The following is a 25544-nucleotide window of genomic DNA, read 5'->3' as shown; positions in this document are numbered from 1 at the left end:
GAAACAGGAGCTTCATGCTTGATCACTGGCTCCTAGTGTTATCACCAATGAAAAATGCAGAAGCATTGCTTCTTGGTCCCCGTCCAACTGGTTTCTCTTACCTTTGGTTCCATTGAAATGAAACTGTGGGTTCCTCTGCTCGAGAGAACAGACCTTTTAATGGTCCTACTATGGTAGAAGTGATAGTAGTCCGTCAGTGCACCAATCTGCAGGGTGTGGTGGGAGGAAAAGCACAGGGGAAACATGTTAATGCCTGAAGACAGTCTGCTTCTTTGGTTTTCATTAAAATAAGAACACAAAACAAAAAGGCCCATAAATTATGCACCTGCCTGATATACTTAAATGTCACTTGAACCTTGGTGGTCACTTTTCAAAAGAAGGACATCCGATATGAAATATGAGTGTCCTTCAGGCAGTGACTGCAGAACTAAAGATTCTATTGGGGCAGTTAGCTTCTCCATATCGCCTGCTTAATGTTTAATTTATATGCAGCATTTTAAGTAATGCTATATCAATCTATATCCAAATGTGGGAAAGAGGGAAAAAGTCAAATAGCTCTCTAGTTATAAAAACACATTGCATTCTGTTTGCGGTGAGAAATGGACAGTGAAGGACACCGATGGGTTATTTATACAGTTAATTTGAAACATGTCTTCAGCGGTTGATCATTCACAAAGATAGCAACACTACTTAGATCAGGAGACAGTAGGTAGGCACAGCCCTCAAGTGGAGTGGGAACTTCTAGAACAATTTTTTGAGCTCTGGGGATAAATGGCTTTATCTACTGTATCTTCTTGTCTCTTAACATGAGTTCATTTCCTCATTTTTATTTTTCTCAGTTAAAACCAGTAGGTCTGCAAATATGTCCAGCCTGCTTTGATAAACAAAATGAACAGACATTCACCAAATGTATTCTTATAGCAAAGGGGGTTGGTAAAGTGCTTGACACATAACATTGTGATGTGAGTCTGGATTCCCAGCCCCAAAGTATAAAGGAGGCATGCAAGTGTGTATAACTCCATTGCTTGTGGGGAGGGGGAATATAGAGACAGGAGGATCCCTGAGATCTGCTGGCCAACTTTTTAGTCAGCTAGTCTAGCTGATCAATGAGCTCCAGGTCCATTGAGGTACCCTGTCTCAGATAAGGAGGAAATGGACAGACAAGAAGACTCATCAAAGGCACTTAGCTTTGTAAGCTCAAGTACTGGAATTTGATATCTAGAACCCACATAAAGGTGAAAGAAAAGAAATAAGACTACCCACTTGTTCTCTGGTATGCCCCCCATGCCCTGTGACACAATATACTCCTCAATCCCTACATACAACCACACAGAAAGCAATAATAGTAAATAAATTTAAAGAGAACAATTGAGGGAGGTAGAGTCTGACCTCTTTGTATACTTTGTATACACACACACACAACACACACACACACACACACACACACACACACACACACACACACACACACACACACTGTGAATCACCCAATGAGAACTGAACTCAAAAACACAGGCAGGGCTTGGGCCTAGTGTCTCAATTCTGCTGACACCCCAGTTGAACAGCATGTACTCGTGAGCCTGTGTTCCCTTTTCTAGAAAATTGGATTTTGGGCTAGTTAATTTCTAAGACCACTGCAGTGCTCATATTCCATTTTTTAACAGTGACACTTTCCTTGCTTCAGGCAAATACAATAAATGTCTAATTCTCTAGATGCTCATGGCTCTGCACTAAAGGAATGACCACTGTGATGATGTTGTCCAGTTGGTATAAGGTAGACCTTGGGCTTTCTTAATTAAAACATCCTTGGCCCAGGTTAATTTCTTTCATTAAACAAGGTTGTTTTCCAAGGTCTGTCTCCTTGTTATTTTCTCACCACATGTTCTGTGTCACATTGACATTGTCTCCTCATGGGACTTTATACTATCATTAAAACTCAAGAGGAAGCCCCAAGCCTCACATTTTTTTATTCAAGTGGAAAACACCCTGGTCTACACAGATGACTCAAAAATAAGTGAAATACACAGCCGAGGAAGTCACAGTGAATCCTTCATCTCAGTGGTCCTGAGCAAGGGGAGCAGGAAGAAGCCGCAGGTCACAGCCCCACTTCAGGGCCTGCCTGGGAGGACATTAAGCTCCAACTCTGGATGAAATTCATCCTGTGCACATATTCAAGCCCTTTGAGGCTTTTCTAGTATAGACTGAAATCCCAGGCTAAACCAGTGTGTAAGGAGTTGGAAACTGGATCCCCAGTCTCAACTTAAGCTGGTTTTGGACCTTGAATAAGTCGTTTAGCCTCTTTGTGTGTTGGTTTCCTTGGTGGGAAACTGAGTTGACAGGAGGTAGTGTGGGCAGACACTGGTCATCAAAGTATACAGGAATAAGAGAGCTTAGGGGGAACTTAGGAGATGGGTTCAGTGGGGAAAGTACTTCTCAGGAAAGCATGAGGACCTGAGTTCAAATCCCAAGAACCCACATAAGGGCAGATACTGTAGCACACATCTGTAATTCCAGCACCTCCACTGTGAGATGAGTTGTAGACAAGAGAACCTCCAGAAGCTCCTGGGTCACCTAGCTTAGCATACACAGCAGGGCACAAGAGAACCTGCCTCAAACCAGGGTTGTATGCTGACATCCCACCCTGTACCGAGGCACACTTTTGTGTACACACACATAAGGTTTTAAAAAGAGAATACTTAATTCTTGATGTGGAATAATGAATGTTAGAACATGAAGCGTCTGGTCAAGTCATCGCTTGGCACACAGTCATTGCTGGAATCCTTCCCTTCTCTCACCTCTTCTAATTCATCTTTCATCTCCCTTTACTTGCCAGGATTACTTCTGGCCTACACTGTTATTAGCTCGTCACTTCCCAGCCCTCACTGCCAAAAACCAAAACAGTTGATGACACACTGTTGTAGGTGTGTAGGCAGCAAGGGTGGTTATACAAAACTGGTCAAAAATACAAGATGAGATGCCAATTGAAGAGTCTAGACTGCATCTGACCTTGGACCCCGGCTTTCTATTTCTAAAGGTGCTCCTGCAGACAGACACCTATGAACAGCTGTCAGAGAAAACTCTGTAAATGTTCAAAACACCCACCTGCCAGCAAGAGGTCATTATTTCTATACAAATAAAAGTAGTTTCAACTCCAAGATATAGTGAATTAAGAATAAAGAAAGTTGTGCACTGTAGGGGACAGTAAGCCACGCCTGTTGGAGGCTGGCTCCAGGTGTGCCTGACCACAGCTGTCAAGGCATCTTCAAGGTGAGGTCAGGATAACGCAGCATGGGCTCTTAAGGGACTGCAGAGCGCATGGAAGCCCCTTCTCCTTCCCCTTCTCCCTGGCCTCGCTGCTCAGCTGCCCCTGGCACACTCTGGCTTGCGTTTGGCTGGTATTTATCTGAATAAAGGTATCTTGAACCCACAAGCTCTCCCATCAATGCACCCTGCCTACTATATGGCCCAATTGTTACAAAGAGGAAAAAGGACAAATTTATAGCTCTATGGTTTGTAGTATAAGAATATTTTTTAAAATAAAATTTTAAATCCAAAGAAGAGAGACCATACTTTCATTGTTTATAGATGTAGCTTTTGTATTATTGAAAAACTCATTAGAAATAAAAATAAAAAAAGAACAGAGAAGTTTCTTTGAGGAGCGGACAATGGTTGATGTAGAAACTCACAATGGTACAAGGCCCGAGAGTGTCTGTGGAGTGCATGGCTACAAATGGGTGGTCTATATCATATTCAGTTCTCCCAAAGATCAGGCACCATCACAGAAGAGGGGGTGGGAAAAATTCCAAGAACCAGAGGTCAGGAAGAACCAAAGCAAAACAGTGTCTTCCAGCCATGAAAGAAGGACTTTACTAGTAAACTTACAGTAGCTGTTATTGCCTACGAAAGAGCTGCCCAAGATTAAGCCAGTCAACATTCCAGCATGAAGGAGAAAGATACACTGAAGGTCCACCTCTTAGTGGGGAGTCATTGGCAAGTCAATTTCTTTAAGATCATGGTCAACCTCCAGTGGGTGGCCCCTTACATGTGAAAATATAGGCAGTACAAATTTTATTTTTGGTTGGTTATTTAAAAAACAACAAAAACCACGACACAAAATTAGAAAGAGTAAGGGTAATAGGGGTGGGTCTGGGAGGAGTTGTGGGGGGAGGGAGTTGGGGTGAATATGATCAAAATACATTGAATACATATATTAAATTCTCAGGGAATAAAAACATATGTATTTTAATTTAAAAAGAACTGAAATAGCATATACACCCATGCCAGCAAATTTTCCAGTGTATATACACTCCTTAAGTTCCATGTGGCCTGTGCAAAGGCTACTTCTACCCAGGCCACCAAACCTTATGCAACAATAAGCAATGCCATCTTCTTTTGGGGATTCTGGTCCTACTACTAAGATAAGCAGTGGCATACTGTAGTTTTTTGGGTTGATGCCTCATTTATTAAACGCTGAACTTGTGTCAGGCATCTTGTTCCTTTCCTACATATTATCAGATTTAACTTAATCCTCAAGAGGTCTGGAAGCTAAATATCATTAGCTGTAATTGACTAATGGAGGAGCCCTGGGTCCTGGGAATACCCAAACACATACTGCTAGGATTAAGTGTGATGTGCTTGGTAAATATCCACTAACATCAGGGTGAGCTTAGTTCAGTTCTGTCATGGACTCTGTCCATGACCTCAAATGACACAGTGGCAGCATCCTTCTGGCGGATCCCTGCATAATGCACAGCTAAGATGCTAAACCCTACTTATACGGCAAGTTAGCAGACATGGTGCAGGTTGTACCAGCCAGCTATAAAGCAAAATCAAGCATTCCCAGGCCTCTTCTTGAAGGACCTGCTCAGGACTGTGGCAGAGGTCTTGGCATTTGCTACCTAGCTGCCTGAGCATTAGCATTCTCTGGAACACAATGGGTGATACTGTTTTTGTTGTTGTTGTTGTTTGTTTTTTGTTTGTTTGTTTTTGTGGGGTTTTTTGCCATATTTGTTTTGGTAAGCTGGCAGGAAACGGCACACTGTATAAGAGTTGTACCTGCAGTCACTTCATAGAATAGCTTCCTAATCCCTTAGCTTTCTGGTAGTGGACCAGGGTATGACTTTGAAAACCCAAGGGCAGTTCTGAAAGCTTGACTGTCCCTGTTGTTTCTACTCTTTTGTTATGTTTTTGTTTTTATCTTTGTCTTTTCAAGACAAGGTTTCTCTTTGCTAACAGTCCTGGCTGTTCTGAAAGTCACTTTGTAGACCAGGTTGGCCTTGAACTCACAGAGATCTGCCTCCCAGGTGCTGGGATTAAAGGCAGGGGCCACTACTGCTGGGCTTGTTTCTACTCTATTTATTAACATAAATGCCTTCCAAATTAGTGGATCATAGAATAATTCTCTGTAGTAGGCTTCTCTGACAACTCCAAACTAGACACACTGGAAGTTCTTTAAAACTAGCCATACCTTTGCACAATCAGCTCAGAGATGCTCTATTGATGGCTTCAGAGCCATCAGCTACTGACAAAAGATACACCACAAGCTCCTGGATGGCCCACTGTGTCCACCCTCTCATCCTGTAGATGACAAGGTGCTTCTGACCTTCTCATGGAACTGTACCACTCTCGTGCCTCAAATACTTCTTATGCTAGCTGGAGCTGGAGTAATACCTACAAAAGCAACCTGATGCAAGGTTGTGCCATACTCCTGCCCCAAATCCTTTTGTGGTTTCTTTGTTCTCAAATAATAATTAGTTAAATCTAATACACTTTCATGAATTTGTTTCTAAAAGTCAATCAGGATAGGAAGATCATATTAAACATTTCTAACAGTCAATCAATATAGGAAGAACATATTAAACACACTAACACAGGAATGACTGCTTACACTTTCCCTAACTCACTGAATGAATACACTCAGGGTTGCAGCATCTGGCCTGGCCTCCCTCTGCAGTCTAACACTCTCCCCAGTGTCTGCATTCCAGCCATGGAACCTTCAGTTCCATGACTCAGCCATGCCTGATGACACCTCTACCAACAGCACCCTCACTACCTCCATTTCCTCAATTCCTCTTTGTCATCTTTTATGCCACTCCCCAGATGAGGTCACATCCATTATATCATTTGGGAATCCTAAGATGTGCCTGGAGTTTAACCCTGATTGGCACAAGTATCAGTCTTAAACTAGCATTCCCCACCTGTCTGCATGTTCCACTGAGGCTGAGATGTGTCTGTTCCCAGCTCAACACAAGCAGGATCACAGAAGGGCTTGCTGAAGGATCTAAAAATCATAGTCACCCAATTGTTAAAATCACATACAGTAGAGCTCCATATGGTTTGGTCTCTAATAGGTCTATCCAACTGTGGCTGATTTCAATAAAAATGGTTTCATTTGGCCTTAACTGGAGTACCAGTTCTGCCAAGGTCATGTGATTGTGACAACTGTGGGTTGAGATGTTATCTGCAAAACAGCAGCAGAAGCAACTATGTGCATTGATCCAATTATTTTTTCTCATCCAAACAAAGCAATCCATTGCTTTGTAAGGAAAAAATACATGCATATATAAGCATATTTATGTCTCATTTATTAATATGGATGTCCCTTATTGACAAGAATTGTGTCTTTTATATTCTTTTGATAGGACTGGGCCTGCTGAGGGCATTTAATAAACATTAAGAAGAAAAATGCTGTAACATGTTGAGGGTTATTAAAAAATAGACATGAAAACAAAATAGTAGCATTATTTATAAGCAAGTCTCCATCTAAGTCCTTTGGGGCAATGTAAGACAAAAGATGACTGTGTTTATGTCATGTAAAAGCAACAGGGACCAAAACAAGGGACAGTCTATAATTGAATCAGGTACACTGTGTAAATTTATCAGGAACAAATGAGATATATCAAGGGCTGACCTTCCATACTACTGTGTAAAGGAAAAAGAGTAATAGCCTTGGCCCTGGACCTGCATGTTCTGCCCAGCTGTACTCATTGTTTTCTGCCTAGCAACCAACTCTGCTAAGATGATTTTCATCCTTTGTGCCTAATTCTCTCAAGCCTTTGAAAGTGTCATCTTTAGTAGTAGCTTCTCAGAATTTTCTTGTAACTACACTCTCAACAACAAAGCAAATTCTGGAGAAAGGGTTTTCCAAAGCATTTTATAATACAGTGTGAATGACTGATTACAGAACTCAGTGTCTTGGTTTCTCCAGGCACAATAGCCTTTGGTCAGTAAAGTATGAATGAGTCAAAATAAATGAGTTCAATTTATTTAATTGTTTAAGCTTTTCCTAACAGCAGCCTATAAGCTTCACCATGTCGCCGATTCCTCCCATCACAGGTAAGATACAAGCGAGTAGGGTGTGCTGGGCCCTATTTATAAGCTGGCTTTGCTCTTGGTAAAGAGCTGTGTGACCTTCCATAGATCACTAACCACCATTATGTCCACCCATATACGCAGAGTGAAATGTATCAGCACTGCATCTCCCTGCAGATGGTTCCTATTTTGCAAAAGGAATGCTCACCTGGAAGAAGTCTGCCCAGACCCGATACATGCCCTGCATGCAAGAAACTGTACCATCGCACTGCTCATTAGTGGTGCACGCCTTTAATCCCAGAACTCCCGAGGCAGAGGCAGGCGGATCTCTGGGAGTTCGAAGCCAGCCTGATCTCCAGAGCAAGTGCCAGGATAGGCTCCAAAGCTACACAGAGAAACCCTGTCTCAAACAAAAAAAAAAAAAAGAAAGAAAGAAAGAAAGAAAGACCGTGCCAGGCAAACCAGGGTAGATGGTCTCCAAGTTAAAAGCACCAGTACTTGATAAACCTATCATTTCTCCTGCGATGCCTGTCTACATGGTTTTCATTCTTATCTATTCTGTTAACGGATTTCTCCATATTCTGCATTTCCTTTTTGAAAAGTAATTTATTATACCTCCACCCCACAAATTAAACTCCTAAAATGAGCAAACATTGAAATAGACATTGCATCGAAGACAGCAGACAGAGTGGCTAAACAAAAATGACTGACAATGCCAAGTTCTAAAAAATCATTGTGCATTAGAATAATACATTGCTGGTAAACATGGAAAACAGTTCACTATCTCTGGGAAATTTTTGATGACTTTTTATAAAATCTTTCTCATAACCTAGACATTTTGTTTCTAGGAATTTACCTACAGGAAATATATCTCCAAACAAAATATCCACACACAGGTATGCCCAGAGTCAAATTGGTCTAACTGACCATTAACAAATGGCTAAATAAGTTATGAAACATCCATTTAGCTGAAAGCTACTGAGGTCCGGCATGGCGCTACATCTGTAATCCTAGAACTCAGGAGATGGAGTCAGAACGTTCAGGGTTCAAGGTCAGCCGTAACTACATAATGAGCTCATAGTCAAGGTGGGTTACATTAGTTCATAGTCCATCACCAGCAGAAGCCAAGGCAGAAACTTGGGACAGGAACCAAGAGGCAGGAACTGAAGCAGAAGCCATGGAGGAATACTGCATACTAGCTTGTTCCTCCTGGCTTGCTCAGTTTGCTTTCTTACGCATCCCAATACCATCTGTCCTAGAATGGCACTGCTCACAGTGGAGTGGACCCTTCTACATCAATCATTAGTCAAGAGAATAGGATTGCCTACAGGCCAGTGTGACAATAGTATTTTCTCAGGTGCAGATTTCCTCTTCCCAGATGACTCTAGCTTGTGTCAAGTTGGCAAAAACTAACCTCTATGAATTCCAAAATACACAGTTGATGACAGGCACACACAGTAAACTTAATCTAGGGAATCTAGGAAGTGGATCAGAGCAGCCTGGCACAGGAAGCTGACCTGGAGAGACCTGGAGAAAGGAATGTCCCTGCCTTGATTCTGATGCTGATCTGTAACATGAAAAATATGAACCCAGAGACAGATATTGGGGTTCAAGCTTCAAGCTGATGATCAGAAAAGCAAAACAGCCAGGCACTTGCTTACCCATGCCTCAGGCTGAAAGGGCTGTCCTGTCCTCAGTGTGGCTGGAGAATAAATATTCACCTGAGGCCCTTTGCCTTTTCTTTTTATACCTCCGTAGTGCTGGGATTAAAGGCATGTGATTTCAAGTACTGATATCATCTTCGTGTGAACCTTTTCTCTTTAGGACTGCATCAATTTCATGTAGCTCAGTGTGGCCTTGAACTAACAGAGATCCATCTGCTTGTCTCTTGAGTCCTGGGATTAAAGGTATGTTCCACCACTGCCTGGCTCTATGGCTAGCTAGTGTGGCTGCTGGGATTAAAGGTGTATATCACCATTGCCTGGCTCTATGGCTTACTGCTAGCTATGCTTTCTGTACCCAAAGGCAAGCTTTAATAAATCATAAATCATATATCACCACACTAACCCAACTGCATGAATCAGCTCCTCAAAACTTTGTCCTGCCCACTGACTACCACCAGATCCAACCAGATCTTTTTAACACCATGTTCAGGGACATCATCTTGGTCACTTGATGTTACCAATGATGGAAATTTTTATCACACACACACACACACACACACACACACACACACACACACACACACACAGACAGAGAGAGAGAGAGAGAGAGAGAGAGAGAGAGAGAGAGAGAGAGAGAGAGACCAAAAAGGAAAAAAAAATTGTCCCTGAAGAGTAGATCCTTGTCCAATTTGTCAGGACACCACTGGGATACGCCTAGTCAGCACTCATCAAACCTCACACAGAAATGGCTGCACTGGGGACATAGATGTCATGCTTTAGTAACCCAAGATTTCAGAAAGTTATACAGCACTCTCTTCTGATTCTGGCTCTCTCTTTGTAATCTGCTGAACAGGTTGGAGACTAGAGTTGCCAGACACCTGAGGCTGTGTTCTGTCTTCCAGCTCACACATCTCTCCACCTGCTCAAGTGCCAAAGATGAAACAGTTCATATTAACCAGCCGCTCCCAACCACCTAAAGTCCGAGACTTCATTCTTCACATTTATTTCCAGCTCTTTTCAGCAAGGAACAGAGAGGCTACAGAGATGGCACAGTGGTTGAAAATGCAGACTGCTCTTCCAGAGGGCTGGAGTTTGATTCCCAGCACCCACATAGTAGCTAACAACTGTCTGTAACTCCAGTTCCAGGTATTTGACACAGTGGACACTGGGCATACGCTGACACATAGACATATACTCCGGAAAAACACTCAGGCACATAAAATAAAAATCAATAAATCTTGAAAGGAAGAAAAAAGTGAGAGAAAGTAACAGAGGCAAAGTCTAGATACACTGTTTGCCCTTCATTAAAGCCATAGGTGTGAAACTATCATAGCACTTCTCCAAACAGCATAATGTTCAAACAACTGTAATTCCCTACTTCCTAGCACCTTCTGTAACTCTCAGAGAGCAGAAGACCAGGATTTATTTGCTCAACCACTAAGAATACTCCCAGCCTTGGGGCCTTTGCACCTGTTTTGGGTTTCTTTGTTTGTTTGGGTGGGTGGGTGGGTAGGTGGTTGGTTAGTTTGGTTGGGTGGTTTTATGTTTTTTTGTTTACTTTGGGTTTTGTTTGTTTGTTCTGGTGTCTTCCAGAAATCTCTGACTTACCCTATCCCCTTGCTCTTGGGTTTTTATTAAAATGCTACCTTCTTGGGTAGGCTTTCCCTACCCCCCCTTCCATGAAAGTCCCATGCCCTTCAGCATAGCTTACATGCTAATTTATTTCCTCTTTAACATTTATTTCCACCTAACACCATGCATTGATTTATTTGTTCCATTTATTGGTTCTCTTCTCTCACTCGTTTATTCACTATTAGGTTGTTCTAGTCTCTTTTAATATATCAGACATACCTAATACATGTATCCGTTAAATAGGTGAACTAATGGCCCCTGGCCTTAAAGAACACGCAATTGTAATCACCTGAGTCTGCCTTGACATTTCTTAACTGTTTTCTTACCCTCTCAGTTAGTGACTTCAGTAATACCACTAGCAAAGGTGCTAAATTAGCGGTAAGCACTGGGCCAGCATGCATGGACACACAACGAGCCAGTGAGTCCTAGTATTACAACAGAACACAGCAGTTGTTAGATGTCCCCCAGATTAAGAGCATGCCTAGAGCCATGCAGTCAGGAGGCTGGGCCTGCACATCCTAATTCCAAATGTACTCCCTTAGTTACTCAAAAAGATGCGGGAAATGACAGTTTTTGCAGATGAACCAAACTTGCCAGTCACTGTCAAGAGTGTATGTGCAGTATCCTCCACAGACTCACAGGTCCAGACATTTGGTCTCTATGTTGTAGCACTGCTTTGAGGCGGTCACAACTGGCAAAAGTGGGTACTGGGAGCAGGTTTTGAAGGATATAGCCTGACCCCACTTCCAGAAGAATAATTGTTGATGTTGTACCAGAAGAATGCCCTGCAGTGTTGCCACTACCCTCAAAACAACCAATGCCAGCCAGCAGGCCTTCATTGCCAGAACAAACTGAAGCCTCCTAAACTGTGAGCCAAAATAAACCCCATGCTCTTTTTTTTTGCTTTTTATTTTTTATATATTTGAATTACAAACAATATTGAATTACATGACGATCCCAGCTCCCTTCTCCCGCCCTTCCTCCTCTACCACCCCCAACTAAAATCCTACCTGTCATATGTCCTTTCTTCTAATCTACACCTGGCTCAAAATTTCTGCTTCCTCGTAACCTCTGCATCCTTCCTTGTCTTCCCTTCTCACTCTCGTAGCTTCCTCCCCCTCTTCCCATAAACCCCACTCTCTTTAGTTTGCTTTCAGTCAGAAATTTGGTCCCAGCAATGTGAAAAGTAATTTATAATTACATAATTCTATGTAACTTCAGAGTTACATAGGAACCAGGTACAGTGGTGCAAGCTTTTAATCCCGGCACTTGGAAGGCAGAAGCAGGCCAGTCTCTATGAGTTTGAGGCTAGCCTCATCTACACAGTGAACTCCAGGATAGCCAGAACTACACAGTGAGACCTTATCTCAAAAAAAAAAAGAGGGGTGTGTGTGTGTGTGTGTGTGTGTGTGTGTGTGTGTGTGTGTTTGTGTGTGTGTGTGTGTTCGGTGGGGGTCAGGGTGTTTTCTGAGAACATTTGAGAAGATAAAAAAAAAGAGTTACCATGTGTTTCCCAGACCCTGGGAGAATTTCTTGTAGTCTATGGGGACAAGACAGCTGGCACATGCCATTCTCTACTGCTGTCCCTAGGAAGCTTTATATTAGTGTCTCTGTTTTGGCAAGATGTTATCTTCAAAGGGCTACAATGCTCCAGACCTAGTCTAGGTTACACAAACATGGCATCCTGGCACCCAGTTCACAGAAGCCAATATGCTCCACAACAGCACACAAACACCTTTCTTTGACCTCCATTTCAAGTCCATGGTTCAAATGTCTCTAGTGAATTCTTCCTCAGTTCCTTCAGTTTGATTTTGTGCATTTGAGAATGCACAAAGAGAATGACACTGGAGCAAATAAATTCAGAGCTATACAATTACACTATTTTTTTTTTAACCTCTGGATGCTCAAGGGAAGATGTGCACTCCCGATGATTTCAGATATATAATCTCTAAGACAAGCAGGTATATATTGTCGGCTAAATAATAGGTCTCCAAAACATTTATGCCTTAATCCTGGGAAGCTGGGGAAAGATGCCTAATAGAATAACAGGACTTAATGTATAAATTAAGCTAAAAATCTTGAGATGGAAAGGTTTTTTTTTTTTTTTCTGGAATCTCTGGTGGCTTACCACTATCACAAGAATCCTTGTGAAGGAAAAGAAGTCAGGCCAAGCTTGTAATCTCAGTACTTGAGAGGTGGAGGCAAGAGATCCAGAGCTTAAAAGTCATCTTGAGTTACACAAATCTGGTGCTAGCTTGAAGCTATGTGAGATCCGGTCTTAAAACAGCACAAGATGGGGATGGGCAGCAAAGTAGTTAGAGAAGAAATGTAACAAGAAAATTGAACTCAGGGAGAAAAAAAGAATGCCTAAATGACAAGAAGTCTGAAAATTTGAACTTTGTAGGCGTAGAAGGGGCCTCAAGCCTATGGATGAAGGGACCCTCGGAAGCTAGAAAGGCATGGAAGGAAAGTCTCATCTGAAACTTCTAGAAGGAACACGTGTTCCTTAACACTTGATTGGATTTAGAACTTCTGTCCTGAGAGATGGTAATAACATTATATAAAGTGTGGTGATTTGTTACAGCAATAACAGAAAGCTAAAGTAAAATTGAGACAGAGACTCTTAGATGCCCAGAGACAGCAATGTAGCCCAAGCAGATAACTTTTATCTTATCCCTTTTGTTCTTCATAGCTCTCAGGATATTCAGTTATCAATTTCCAAGTAGCTGTGATAATACAATTATGAGCTTAATAAAAGCCAGGTGTTTGTTCTGGACTTCAGCATCATCTTGCTTAATCTCCAAATAAACAGAATCCCAAAGTTGGTACCTGTCTCAGAGTGACAGAACAAGTAGGTGACTTTTTGTGTTCCTTATTTCAGGGTAGCCTCAAACTCTCTCTATAGCTTGAGGATGACCCTGAACTTCTGATCTTTCTGCCTGCTGGGATTGTGTGCCTATTTTATGCAGTATCAAGGATCAAAGCCAGGGTTCCTGCATGGGAGGTAAGTACTTTGCCAGGTGTGCTACAACACAGTTCCTGGAAATGATGCAAAACCATCACATAATAAAAGACATTGGGACAGCTGGTACTTACTGCAGGTTTTCCCCCACTGGATTTACCTTCTCCTTCTCCAGAACCCAGCAAAACAAAAGAACTGTTCTAATGTTATGAACAATGAAACTGACCTTATGCCAAGGAGAAATTAAGTAACATGCCCAAAGTAGGAAGTATCTATGCAAGGACTTGAATACCAGGTCAACCTGACTTTAAACATCTAAGTATTTCCTAATCAGAGCACTTTGGGTTTTTTTTTTAAATACAGGGTCTCGTGTGACCCAGGGTGACCACAAACTCCCTACACACCCAAAGGATGACCTTGAACTTCTTGCCTCCACCTCTCAAGAATTGGGGTTACAGTGAGCACTTCCACACCCAGTTTATGGGGTGCTGGAGATCAAACCCAGAACTTTGTGCATCCTAGGCAAACACTCTACTGAGATACATGCCAAGTCCTGGCACTTTGATTGTATCTAACAGTTATTCACAGGGTTTTGGAAAACTGCACCCATCCATGCTCCTTTATCCCTCATCCGCACGAGGTTCCATTATTTTGTCCTCACGCTGTCCATAGGAAGAGCCTAAGCCCTCATAGTTCATCTTGGAAAGCAGGCTAACAAATATAAACACCAAGCCTACAAAATCCTGTGCACGCAAGAAACACATAAAAATTCTCACCAAGGAAACCAAAACAAGTAGAAGCAGCACCAGGTCTTCCCAAGTTCAACTGAGCAGTCTACAGTTTGTACTACTGTACACAAATGATGTGATTGACCCACAAATGAAGCCTGGAATCTTGGAGCTAGGGAAGTCCTTACTTAGTGACCAGTTTGCTTTATATTGCTATGATAAACACCATGACCGAAACCAACTTAGGAAGGAAAGGGTTTGTGTCATCTTACAACTACAGGTCACACTCTTATCAATGAGTGAAGTCAAGGCAGGAATTCAAGGAACCTGGAGTCAGGAACTAAAGCAGAGACCAGTGGAGGAACACTGCTTACTGGCTTGCTGTCTATGGCTCACTCGGCCACTTTCTATACAATCCAGGACCACCTGCCCAGAGATGGCACCATCCACAGTGGACTAAGCGCTCCAAAATCAATCATTAATCAAAAAGATGCTCTACAGACATGCCCATCGAACAATCTGATTGAGGCAATTCTCCAGTTGAAGATCCTTCTTCCCAGATGATTCTAACCTGTGTCAAATTGACCCAAATTAAGCAGCATGGCAGGCATCTTGTCTGACTTTCTATCCTACACATGAGAGCACACTCTTCATAACCTACAAGGTACTACATTTTCTGGGGCAGTCTAATTTTTAGAAAGTTATTCCCAGGAACCACCATAAATCCACTGGCTTAAGCCTGTGTCAAGAACCAGAGAGCTCTCTCTCTCTCTCTCTCTCTCTCTCTCTCTCTCTCTCTCTCTCTCTCTCTCTCTCTTTTCAGCCAGACAGTCAGCACAGCTCACTGGATCTTTCCTGTTCCCAACTGAACATCCAAGTTACTCCATCATGCCTTGTGTAACAAGCCTTAGCAGATTGCTTCTACCAGAAGAGCCCAACATCTGGGATGTCTCTGCAGAAAGCTTGGAGCCTAGAACATAACACATGTCAACTCTAGCACTGTGGAGCCAGGATGGAGTCAATGACACCATAACCTCCCTTGGCCAATACCTCTGGCAAATGGTTTAAAACTGAGTATTTTTAGCAGAGTGGACCGGACAGTCTGAATAAATGTTTTAAAACTTGGTTCTTCACCATTCTGTATTTTAATTTCCTAGAAGTGAATGATAGACATTTGCATTTGTTTGGAATGCTGTTGCACTTTCTATACTCCGCACAATTATAGCCTGTCTAGACAGTCATTTATTTATTGAGTGTTACTACATGCCAAGCACAGTGTCCCAAGACACCACAGATTGAGGGAACCATGCAGAAGCCCTGCCAGTGTAGAGAGAAGTTTGACAGGTTTCCATCAACCCCACTGTCAGCTCCAAGTCTGAAATTTATGTCTTCACTACCAAATCCGAGTGTTTCACCCAAGACAGCTCAAATAAATTTTCATACTTGTGCACTGAAGAGGAATGAGTTCAACATTCAACTCCCAATATGTTTGTAACAGTTATTTAGGAATGGCCTGGAAATGACCACTCATTCATTTTCCGCAATATGATTTTCTCCCAAAATGAATAATTGTGGTCTTAATATAAAATAATCTCCAAACTATGTTCTTCCAAAAAGAACATTTAATAATACTATATTTAGTCAGCTTTTTTTAAAATTTAAGTCTATTTTTAGTGGGTCTAAAGATGGCTTGATGCTTAGGGAAGCTTACTGCCCTTATAGACCAGCTGAGTCTGGTTCCCTGCACCCTTACCAAGGTGATTCACAACCACCTGTAACTCCACCTCGGGGGGGGGGGGGGGACTGGACACCCTCTTCAGGCCTCCAAGATACATGCAATCAGACTTACAATTACACTTACACTTACACTTACACACACACACACACACACACACAGAGAGAGAGAGAGAGAGAGAGAGAGAGAGAGAGAGAGGGGGGGGGAACTCTGGCTAAGAATGACTCAAGACACAGAGAGTAGCCCAGGAGAGATCAGGTCTGTATATAACTGGGTCAATACTGTCATTAATGATAACCATAGAAACTGGACACACACACACACACACACACACACACACACACACACACACACACACACACACACGAAAACGATCAGAAATAGTACATGGCTTGACAGGTAGAAATATGCTAGAGTTAACTTCAGGAATAGTACATTTGTCTTTAAAACTAGTAATTCTCAATTCTGGCTATCCATTATACCATATATGTGGACATAAAAACAAACATACATACATACAAACACTAATGACAAGTCTCTGGACTTGAACAATATGAATTAAGGACAGATTTCTTGCAAAAGGAAAATAAAGCTTTCTAGTGGGCCAGTGAGATGACTCAGCAGATGAAGGCACTTGTGGTAAAGCCTGATGGCATTGAAGACATGAGTTCAACCCCCAGGACCCTCATGGTGGAAGGAGAGAATATACTCTCGCAAGTTTTATGTAAGTTTAAGGGATAGAAGACATGCATGACCAATGCCTTTGCCCACTGGGCTTTCTTACTGGTCAACTACAACACTTCAAATACAATATTCTCTCCATAAAGGGGAAGACTGGGTGTGTAACAGTTGTGGGAATTTAAAATATGACAGACTGATATGTGTGGCTCAACAGGGCAGCAGATGACCTTGCAGCACCGTCTCACCTCTATTTAATAAGCCTATTAGGAGCGGCCCCTTTCTGTTAAAGCTGTTCAGAAGTGCCTTGTGTGTCCTTACTTGGGTCCTTCCTGTGAACAGGTAGAATTGGTACTTCACAGGGGTGACCCCTAGGGGAGGCCAGGACCAGACCAGAACAGCAATGGAGGTGCAGTGGTAGGAAGTGATAGGAGTTAATGTCATCTAAGAGGCTCCTATTTGCAAGCTCTTGGGGCCCAGCCAGTGGGAGCACCTCTGGCCAGTCATATTCAAAATGTCACAGACATAGAACTATCTGAACAGACCACAGTATATTGCCCAATGGCAATAGCAAATATTGGTCTGGGTGTGAGGGGAGTGTGCCACTGCCACTGAGGACACCTAGAAAACTTCACGGCAGCTTTTATGAAACTAAATCTTCATTTACTACATAAGTCCCAAAAAATCCTTCTTCTAAGTATTGGCCCAGAAAAAATTTAAAAAACACCATAGTTTATGAATGTTCAGCCATAAATCACCAAAACTTTTATAGTACCCAATGCCTTCAAGCTTGGTGGATAAGCAAATGGGAACCTCCACACAATGGACATCGCTAGTCAATGACAAGAAGCCACTGTCTGTGGCTCATCAGGAATGAATCTAAGGTGAAAAGAAGTCAAACCCACATAGAACTGCACACTGTATTATTCTACTGATATGACTGAATAAAAACTAAGCCTTATGTTTTCCTTTATTAATTTCAAAATATCAGGTTTTAAGGTATGGTCTCTGGTCCATTTTGAATTGTATGTTTTCATATGAGACGTGTGGATCTAATTTCATTCTTCTGCAGGTGGATTTCCAGTTTTGCCAGCACCATTTTTTTTAATTGGCTGAGTTTTTTTCAGTACATCTTTTTGAGACATTTATCAAATATTATGTAGCCCTAACTGTGTGAGTTTATTTCGAGACCCTTTATTGTGTTTTACTGATCTATGTGTCTACTTGTTTGCCTGTATCATGGTGTCTTTGTCACTATGGCTCTGTAATATAATTTGAGGTCAAGTACTATGATACTTAGAACAGTGTTCCTTCTGCTTAGCATTGCTTTGGCTATTCATGGTTTTTTAGGAATTAAAAGATTGTCTTTTATAGTTCTGTAAAGAATGTTAATTAGAATTTTAACTGGGGTTGCATTGAATCTGGGCATACACCCAAAGTACTCTAAGTCTTACTACAGAGATACTTGTATATCCTTGTTCATTGATGTTGTATTTATAAGAACATGGAAATAGAATCAGACTACATGTCCATCAACAGATGAATGGATAATAAAAAGATTGTATATATATATGCACAATGGAATTTTCTTTAGGCATAAAGAAAAATGAAACTATAAAACTTAATGGAAAGCTGATCTGGAAATTATTAAGTAATGTAGCACCAGAGTAAAAAAAATACAGCATCTTCACTCCCATATACAGATCCAAGCTCTTAATTTTTACAAGTATTTTTATGTGGATGTGAGGGTCGGTAGAGGGCATGAAGCTAGAAAGGTGTCTTTTTCATTAGAGTTACTATTGCTGTGATGAAACACCATGACTGAAAGCAATGTAGGGAAGAAAAGGTTTCCTTCACTCACAGTTCTATATAACAGCTCATCATCAAAAGAAGTGAGGACACGAACTCAAGACACAAAGAATCTGGAGGCAGGAGTTGATGCAGAAGCCATGGAGGGGTGCTGCTTACTGGCTTGCTTCCCAAGACTTGCTCAGCCGGCCTACTTTCTAATAGAACCCAGGACCACCAGCGCAGGGGTGGAACCAAGCACAATAGCCTAGCCCTCCCCCGCCCCCCCACATCAGTCACTAACTAAGAAAATGCCCTACAGGTCTGCCTACAGCCCAATCTTAGGGAAGCATTTTCTCAAATAAGGTTCCCTCCTCTCTAATGACTCTATCTGGTAACAAGCTGACATAAACTAGCTAGTACAAAAGGGGACCATGTAAGGGGTGGGGAGAGGGTTTAAGGAAGTGGGAGGGGGTAAACAGAGCATTGTGACATAAAAGCAGGAAAGGAACTGCTGTGGGTGGAAGGAGACAACAGAGAGCAGGGGGGGTGAAGATGGGAAGGCGTGTCAGTAAATAACCACTGTTCATGGGAAAAACACCATGAATCTATTCTTTTGTATAATTAACAAACAGATTAAAAACAGGTCACCCCCCTCTACTCTCACACTCATCACACAACCTCTGTGGCTCAGCATGTGTAGGGCACTCTTCCACCAGCAAGTAAGCAAGCAATTCTGCAGCAGCCACCAACTGGGGGTCTCCTGACTGAGTCTAGCATTATAGTGTAAGATCCAAAAGAATTGAGGTTTAGCCCCCAAGACTGTCCTGGCCTAAACTTCAGGTGTCAGTCCTAAGACCTAATCGATGAAAAACTGGGTTCCCACAACCTCCTCCTCAGCCCTTACTGATCTGCTACAGCAGCTCTCAGAATTCAAGGAACCTGAGTTTACTAGTTTATTATAAGGGATGTAGATGGAGAGATGCAAGGCAGAGCTATGCAGAAGCCTCATGAAGCACCTGTGCTCTGTGGGAGCACCACCCTCGAGGAACCCACATGGACCCTGCTGTCTGTGCTCTGTGGGAGCACCACGCTCTATCTGGAAGCTCTATGAGCCCTGTCCTATTGGGTCTTATGCAGATTTTATTAAAGCATCATGACTGAAGCCTGGACATCCATATAGACACATGATTGGACAAAAGGGATACTGACAGGCAAAGGGGGGAACCTAGAAGCCCTTCTGTTCTGATTCCACATGGATTCCCCCATTCATGGGACAGACCTACTTTGAAATAAAGGAGTCTTACTATTGGACTGGGCTGGAGTTTCCTTGCAGCCAGCTCTAAGACAGGAGTACAGAGAAGATTATGGTCTGCCTTGGAGAAGAGAAATTGTAATTCCTATGGCCTGCACTGGGGACAAAGTTCCTAGCCCTAAGAATATGAGTAAAAACAAAGACGTACATCTGACCACAAAAGTGTCCTTTGAGAAGCAAAACAGGCCAGAAAACAGGTTAACAGATGCCCCCAGGACAAGAGGCAGCATGGGGAAATTTCCAAGCTACTTTTCTCTATCTTTATCATGGTGGTGGTTACACCACTATAGGCCCTTGTCAACATCCATCTCATTATGCAATAGCATCCCATGCAAATGAACCCTCAGGAAATTTGATATTTTTACAGAAACTCCATGGGAAAACCCACACTTACAGAGGGAGGTGGCTGATACAGTGATGCAAATCTGAAAGCAGAAAGTGAAGTTGTTTGCTTAGATTTCATGATATCCTCAAGTCAGCTTTATTCAGTCGAAAAGCTGTGCTTACAGTCACGGCGGCTTCTTCAGCATTAGAACTGCACCGTTCACACAACAGCCCTGAGAACCATGTACAGCATGTAAAGCTCCCCATTTTGTGGAATGAAGGAAATATTTCAACAACTGTCAGTAAAATACTGCTCTCCTCACAGCAGAGTGTGACTGATTATGCAACATGATGAGAACTGAAAAAAAGGAAATGGCTGGTAATTCTGGGAGAAAAAAAAAAGAGAGGATGAGAAGGCTCCTGAGAGCCCCTGGCCATATACCTAACATAACTGCATTGAAAACAAGGAAAAGTATGTAAGTCGGGGCAGTGGCAGGGCCATGCCACCATGCCAGCAGCACTGATACCCATGGGCTGGGCAGAAATGCACGCACTGCCCCCCAGAATCTAGTCAATCCCAGCTCAGCCATCTCAGGTCAAGAGACGAGGATGTACCGCCAATGAGCTGGTGACAGTGCAACATTCATAACAGAAGGCAAGCAGTGTTGGCCACCCTGGCCTGTACAGTCAAATGTATAAATGTGCTTCACGTTTGCCCATTTCTAACCTTTAAAAAAATGTGAGCATCTATAATGTTTATGTATACAGTAAATACATGTATGTGATTGTATATGTTTCTGTGTATGACTTCGGGTGCAAACATGTTATGGTATGCAAACAGTGGTTAAGAGAACAATCTTGATGTTGGTCCTACCTTTGTACCTTGTTTGAGGCTGTCTTTTGTTCCCTACTGTCTATGTTAGGCTAGCGAGCTGGCGAGCTTTGAGAGCTGTCTCCCCTTCCCATCTGGCTATAGGTACACGTGGGTCACAGATGCTCTATGTGAGTTCTGGAGATGCACATTCAGGTCTGCACACTTGTATAGCCATCTCCCTAGTTCCTCCTCTCCCCACCTTTATTAATCTCTGGCTTTACTCACATATAATATTACCACCCCAATCTACATTTAAAATAAAATTTGATGTCAGCATGAGTTTTATCCAAGTTCAACTCTGAGAGATAACTGAAAACATTACTAATGCTAACAGTACCATACAGCCAGGAGGTAGTGGTGTATTACTTTAATCCCAGAACTCAGGAGGCAGGGGCTGGGAAATCCCTGAGTTCAAGGCCAACCTGGTCTACAGAGTGAGTTCCAGGTTAATCAGGGCTACACAGAAAAACCCTGTATTGAAAACCAACCAACAAACAAAAAATAGTACCATAAAACATAGTTGTCTATTAATGGTGTGTCTTGATGAAAATTCAGTTCACTGGAAATTCACAGGTGATGCCCACACTCATCGCAGAGAAATGAAAGGCTAAAGTTGCCTTCTCATGACCAATGGACCGACCATGAGAACTGGACTGTAGCTTCTACATCTCACTTTTAAATTTTTCAACAAATCCCTCAAACCATAAGATTCAAAACACACTTTCATTCCTATTTCAAGTAATACATGCTGATGTCTTCAGGGGTATACCTTTTAGTGGAGAAATGTCTCCCATGAGGTCTAATAAGAGTTCATCAAGCCTGAGGCTTTATCTGCATTAAATTCCCATTGTCTCTTGGAACCTTGTTTTACTAGCTATTCACAGTAGCCATGGAATATGAGTTCCTAATGCTACACAGGTGAACAATCAATCTACTCTTATAATCGGCCACACAGACTCCATCTGGTGCTATTTCCCATGATTCTTCAGGAGATACAGGTTTTCAAAATTGTTTTTGAACATGTGTTTAGGTGTAATATTAGCAAGAGAGATCTGTTGACATCTCAGTTCTGTACACGCTTACTGCTCCACATTGTTCCAAGGGCCAAATATTCAGGGTCATTTGTTTCAATACCATTAACAATTGGTCACTTTAAGAATCCTGCCACTAAGCCACTAGGCAAATATATATATAAAGGCCTATAACCTTAGTACTTGGAAGGCAGGAACATGGCATTAGTTCAAGCCCCGGCACAAATACATAGCAAGACCCTGTTTCAAGAAGATAGAATCCTTTACCACCCCATCAACAGGTCAAATAACGCATCAGGACATGTTTCTTCTTCTTTCTAACTCTCCTATCATATTTAGTGGCAATGTGAACTACCGCATGCTCTCTCATCCTTGTTTTACATAAGATGATGTTAGATGGCTGGGGATTTCACTCAGCACTAGAGTACTTTTAGCATGTATAAGATCCTGCATTCTATTCCCAGCACTGAAAAAAATTTAAATAAATACAATAAAAATTAATCTTAAAAGATGGTATCACACCGTTTTATAACACTTTCTGCTTATGAAATGACCAACATTGCTTTTACTTGGCTGAAGAGAGGCTGCCAGATCTCCTCCCATTTGCCTTCAGATGAGCCTTTACTTTCCCTCACTACCCACTCAGGCCCACACGTCTCCTCCTCAGCCTCTGGGCCTATGTTCTTGCTGTTCTGCCCAACAGGCAGTCCCTGTGTCTCAATCTCTCATTTCCTTCTCAGAGTTTAGACCTTGCCTCCAAACTCATTTCCTCAGAAGCCAAAGTCCTTTCTCATCTCTTAAGTGTCCTTTCTATGTTGTTTCCCGATGCAAGCCATTTGTCTCCTTCAGTTTGAGATTGCAGCAGGTCAACTGGCAGCATCCACTCCACAGCCCATGACACACGGTTTCCCAAAACAAACTTACCCACCCAGTCAGTGAGTGAAGAGAGATGGGAAAGGATTAGCGTCTCCACTTCCCACACAATAGAACTCATGCCCACGACATTTGCTCACTGACCTACATTTACAATAGCAGCAACTGATAGCAACCAAATGTTTCTGACACCACACTCAGTGCCGTTTTCACTATTTTAAGCAAAACCTAAAGAATATTGTAGCTCCCACTTTGAATCACAATCCAGCTTTTACTGAAGGTTCAATTTCAACCTGATTAAGTTCAGGATTACTGTCTTATCTCAGCAATTCCTATGCCCAGATCAAGCGCTCAACTTTGATTTACTTATTATTTTCTAAGCATAAAATGTCCATTGACCTTTTTATCTCAGCAGCTTGCTTGGTCATGAATATATATTAATAAATAAAAAGAGACCTTAAATAACCATTATGCCACTAAGCAAATGTTTGTATCTATCTACGAGAAAGTCAGAAGTGATGTTTAGGAAAATGTATTCGGCCTTGTAGATTGAGCTTTAAGTATCTCTCTTCTATCATTCCTAAGCACTTACTGTTGACATAAAAGATAAACTCAATACAGTGTTTTACCAAAAGAATCATTGCACTGTTTACACACTTTTGCAGTTAACTGAAGACATATGCTTATCTGGACAAATACCTCATATCTAAATAAATGGAGAAAAAGTAAGTTCATTTAACAGATATTAGGCTGCTATCTGAGGCTTCCATGGAATTGGAGATTAATCCACGAACTGCATTAATGTTCCAAACACTGGATATTGCTGAATTGCATGTCCAGTGTAGATGCAAGGAATTTAAAGGAAGAAAAGAACTCCCACCCTCAGCTGTAACATGCCAAAGATCTGTAACTAAATTGTGAAACAAATTTAAAGCCCCAATAAACTCCAGCGATAAAAACCTGGGGTGGAGAATGGTTCCTGTGGCTACAAGCACTTACCACCATTCCAAATGTATTATGTTAAACTGAATTTCTACAGTGACTACATTAGCTATCGTGTTGTCTCTAGCCTGCTACTATAGTGGCTACATTACAGATCTATAAACAGAACTTTGAAGGTTCGCCTTAATGGATGCAGTCCCAAACCCCTTCTATGAGTTTCCCAAACCACGTAAGACCATCTGAAGTCTTTCAACTTGTGGACCCAAGTCTGCAGTCACAAGTAAAAGCACCTTACAAGAGTACGGTCATATTCCTACATGCAAAAGAAAAGATGGCATCAGCCTCCACAAAAAAAAAAAAAAAAAAAAAAAAAACAAAAACAAAAAAAAAAACGAGCTTTCTGATTTTCCCAGGAAAGAGTTCCAAGGGACCAAGCAAGATAGGCATGCCCATAAACATTTGCTGGGTTTCTTAGCTTACACTACACAGTTATCAGGGAAGAGTTGTGAGCTATCCTTCAACCATGTTCCTGTACCAAAGTCAGGAAAAAATATATTTTAGCAGTTAAATGAAAAAGGTAGAAGAGTTACTACTACCTCCAAAATGGAGGTGCTTGCTCAAATGCCTGACAACTACGATGCAAACCTTCAGACAACACCTCCTCATACCTAGAACATACAAAACCCCTAAAGAAACAGAAGCCATTAGAAATACAAATATTAGCAATAGGGATTCTTTTTGTAATTATCTTTATTTTTTATTATTGTGTGTCTATAATGTGTGTGAGTTCATGTATGGAGGTCACAGGACAACTTTTCAGGATACTAGTCTCTCCTTCTGCCCTGAGTTCTGGGCTTTGAACTGGGACATTAGACTTACACCATGAGTGCTTTTTACAAGTTGAGCCATTTTGTCAGAATGTAAATATGCAGCCAGCGAAGAACCCAGATAGTCAAAGGAACTTCTCAACACCTTCATTTGTCATTCTGTGGATTTTGTTGTTGCTGTTGTTGTTCCACTCTGCCGTGGTTTAAGACAATAGGCCAGGCAGTGTCACACAGCTGAGGATGACTTTGTACTTCCGACTTTCCTGTCCCTACCTCCCATGGCCCGGGATTGCAGGCAACTTGAACATTTTTAAGAAGGCATGCTCAGCACTTGCTTTCATAATCAGAACTTAGAATGTGCTACAGCTCAAGTCTGCTAAGTACCTGGGCAGTGGACCATTTTTCCTCTTTTTAAAGTTCTGCTTTCTACATCCTATAATATGGGTCTAAGTCAGTGGTTCTCAAGCCTGTAGGTCTTCAGCCCTTTGGCAAACCTCTATCTCTAAAAAAATATTTACATTACAATCCATAACAGTAGGAAAGTTACAGTTATAAAGCCGCAATGAAAATAATTTTAAGGTTGGGGGTCACCACAACATGAGGAACTGTATATTAAAGGGTTGCAGCATTAGGAAGGTTGAGATTCACTGGTCTAAGTGATATTATTGCTCTGAACTTTAAAAAAAAAACCAAAAAACAAAACAAAACAAAACAAACAAATAAACAAAAAGAACAGAAGAGTCTAACTACCTAAGGGTACTTGTATTTAAGGAGAATAGTACCAGGGCTTTTCCAAAGTTACAGACTATTGAAAGGAACTTCATTTCAAGGCAAAAAAAATTACTGTTAATTGAAACACA

The 25544-nt window shown here is 41.8% G+C and overlaps 1 protein-coding gene across 2 annotated transcripts in view; it reads right to left on the bottom strand.

The window, feature by feature from the left end:
• Window positions 1-25544, bottom strand: part of LOC100762283 (proprotein convertase subtilisin/kexin type 5) — a 421198-nt gene that overhangs the window by 373320 nt on the left and 22334 nt on the right. For both annotated transcript variants that reach the window (XM_027406556.2, XM_027406555.2), the window contains exon 2: window positions 102-206. In XM_027406556.2, the coding sequence (XP_027262357.1) occupies window positions 102-206 (105 nt within the window). The remainder of the gene's footprint in view (window positions 1-101; window positions 207-25544) is intronic.

The sequence above is a fragment of the Cricetulus griseus genome, chromosome 3, assembly GCF_003668045.3.
Source record: "Cricetulus griseus strain 17A/GY chromosome 3, alternate assembly CriGri-PICRH-1.0, whole genome shotgun sequence".
Lineage (NCBI taxonomy): Eukaryota > Metazoa > Chordata > Mammalia > Rodentia > Cricetidae > Cricetulus > Cricetulus griseus.
This window is presented reverse-complemented; position numbering and strand designations above follow the sequence as displayed.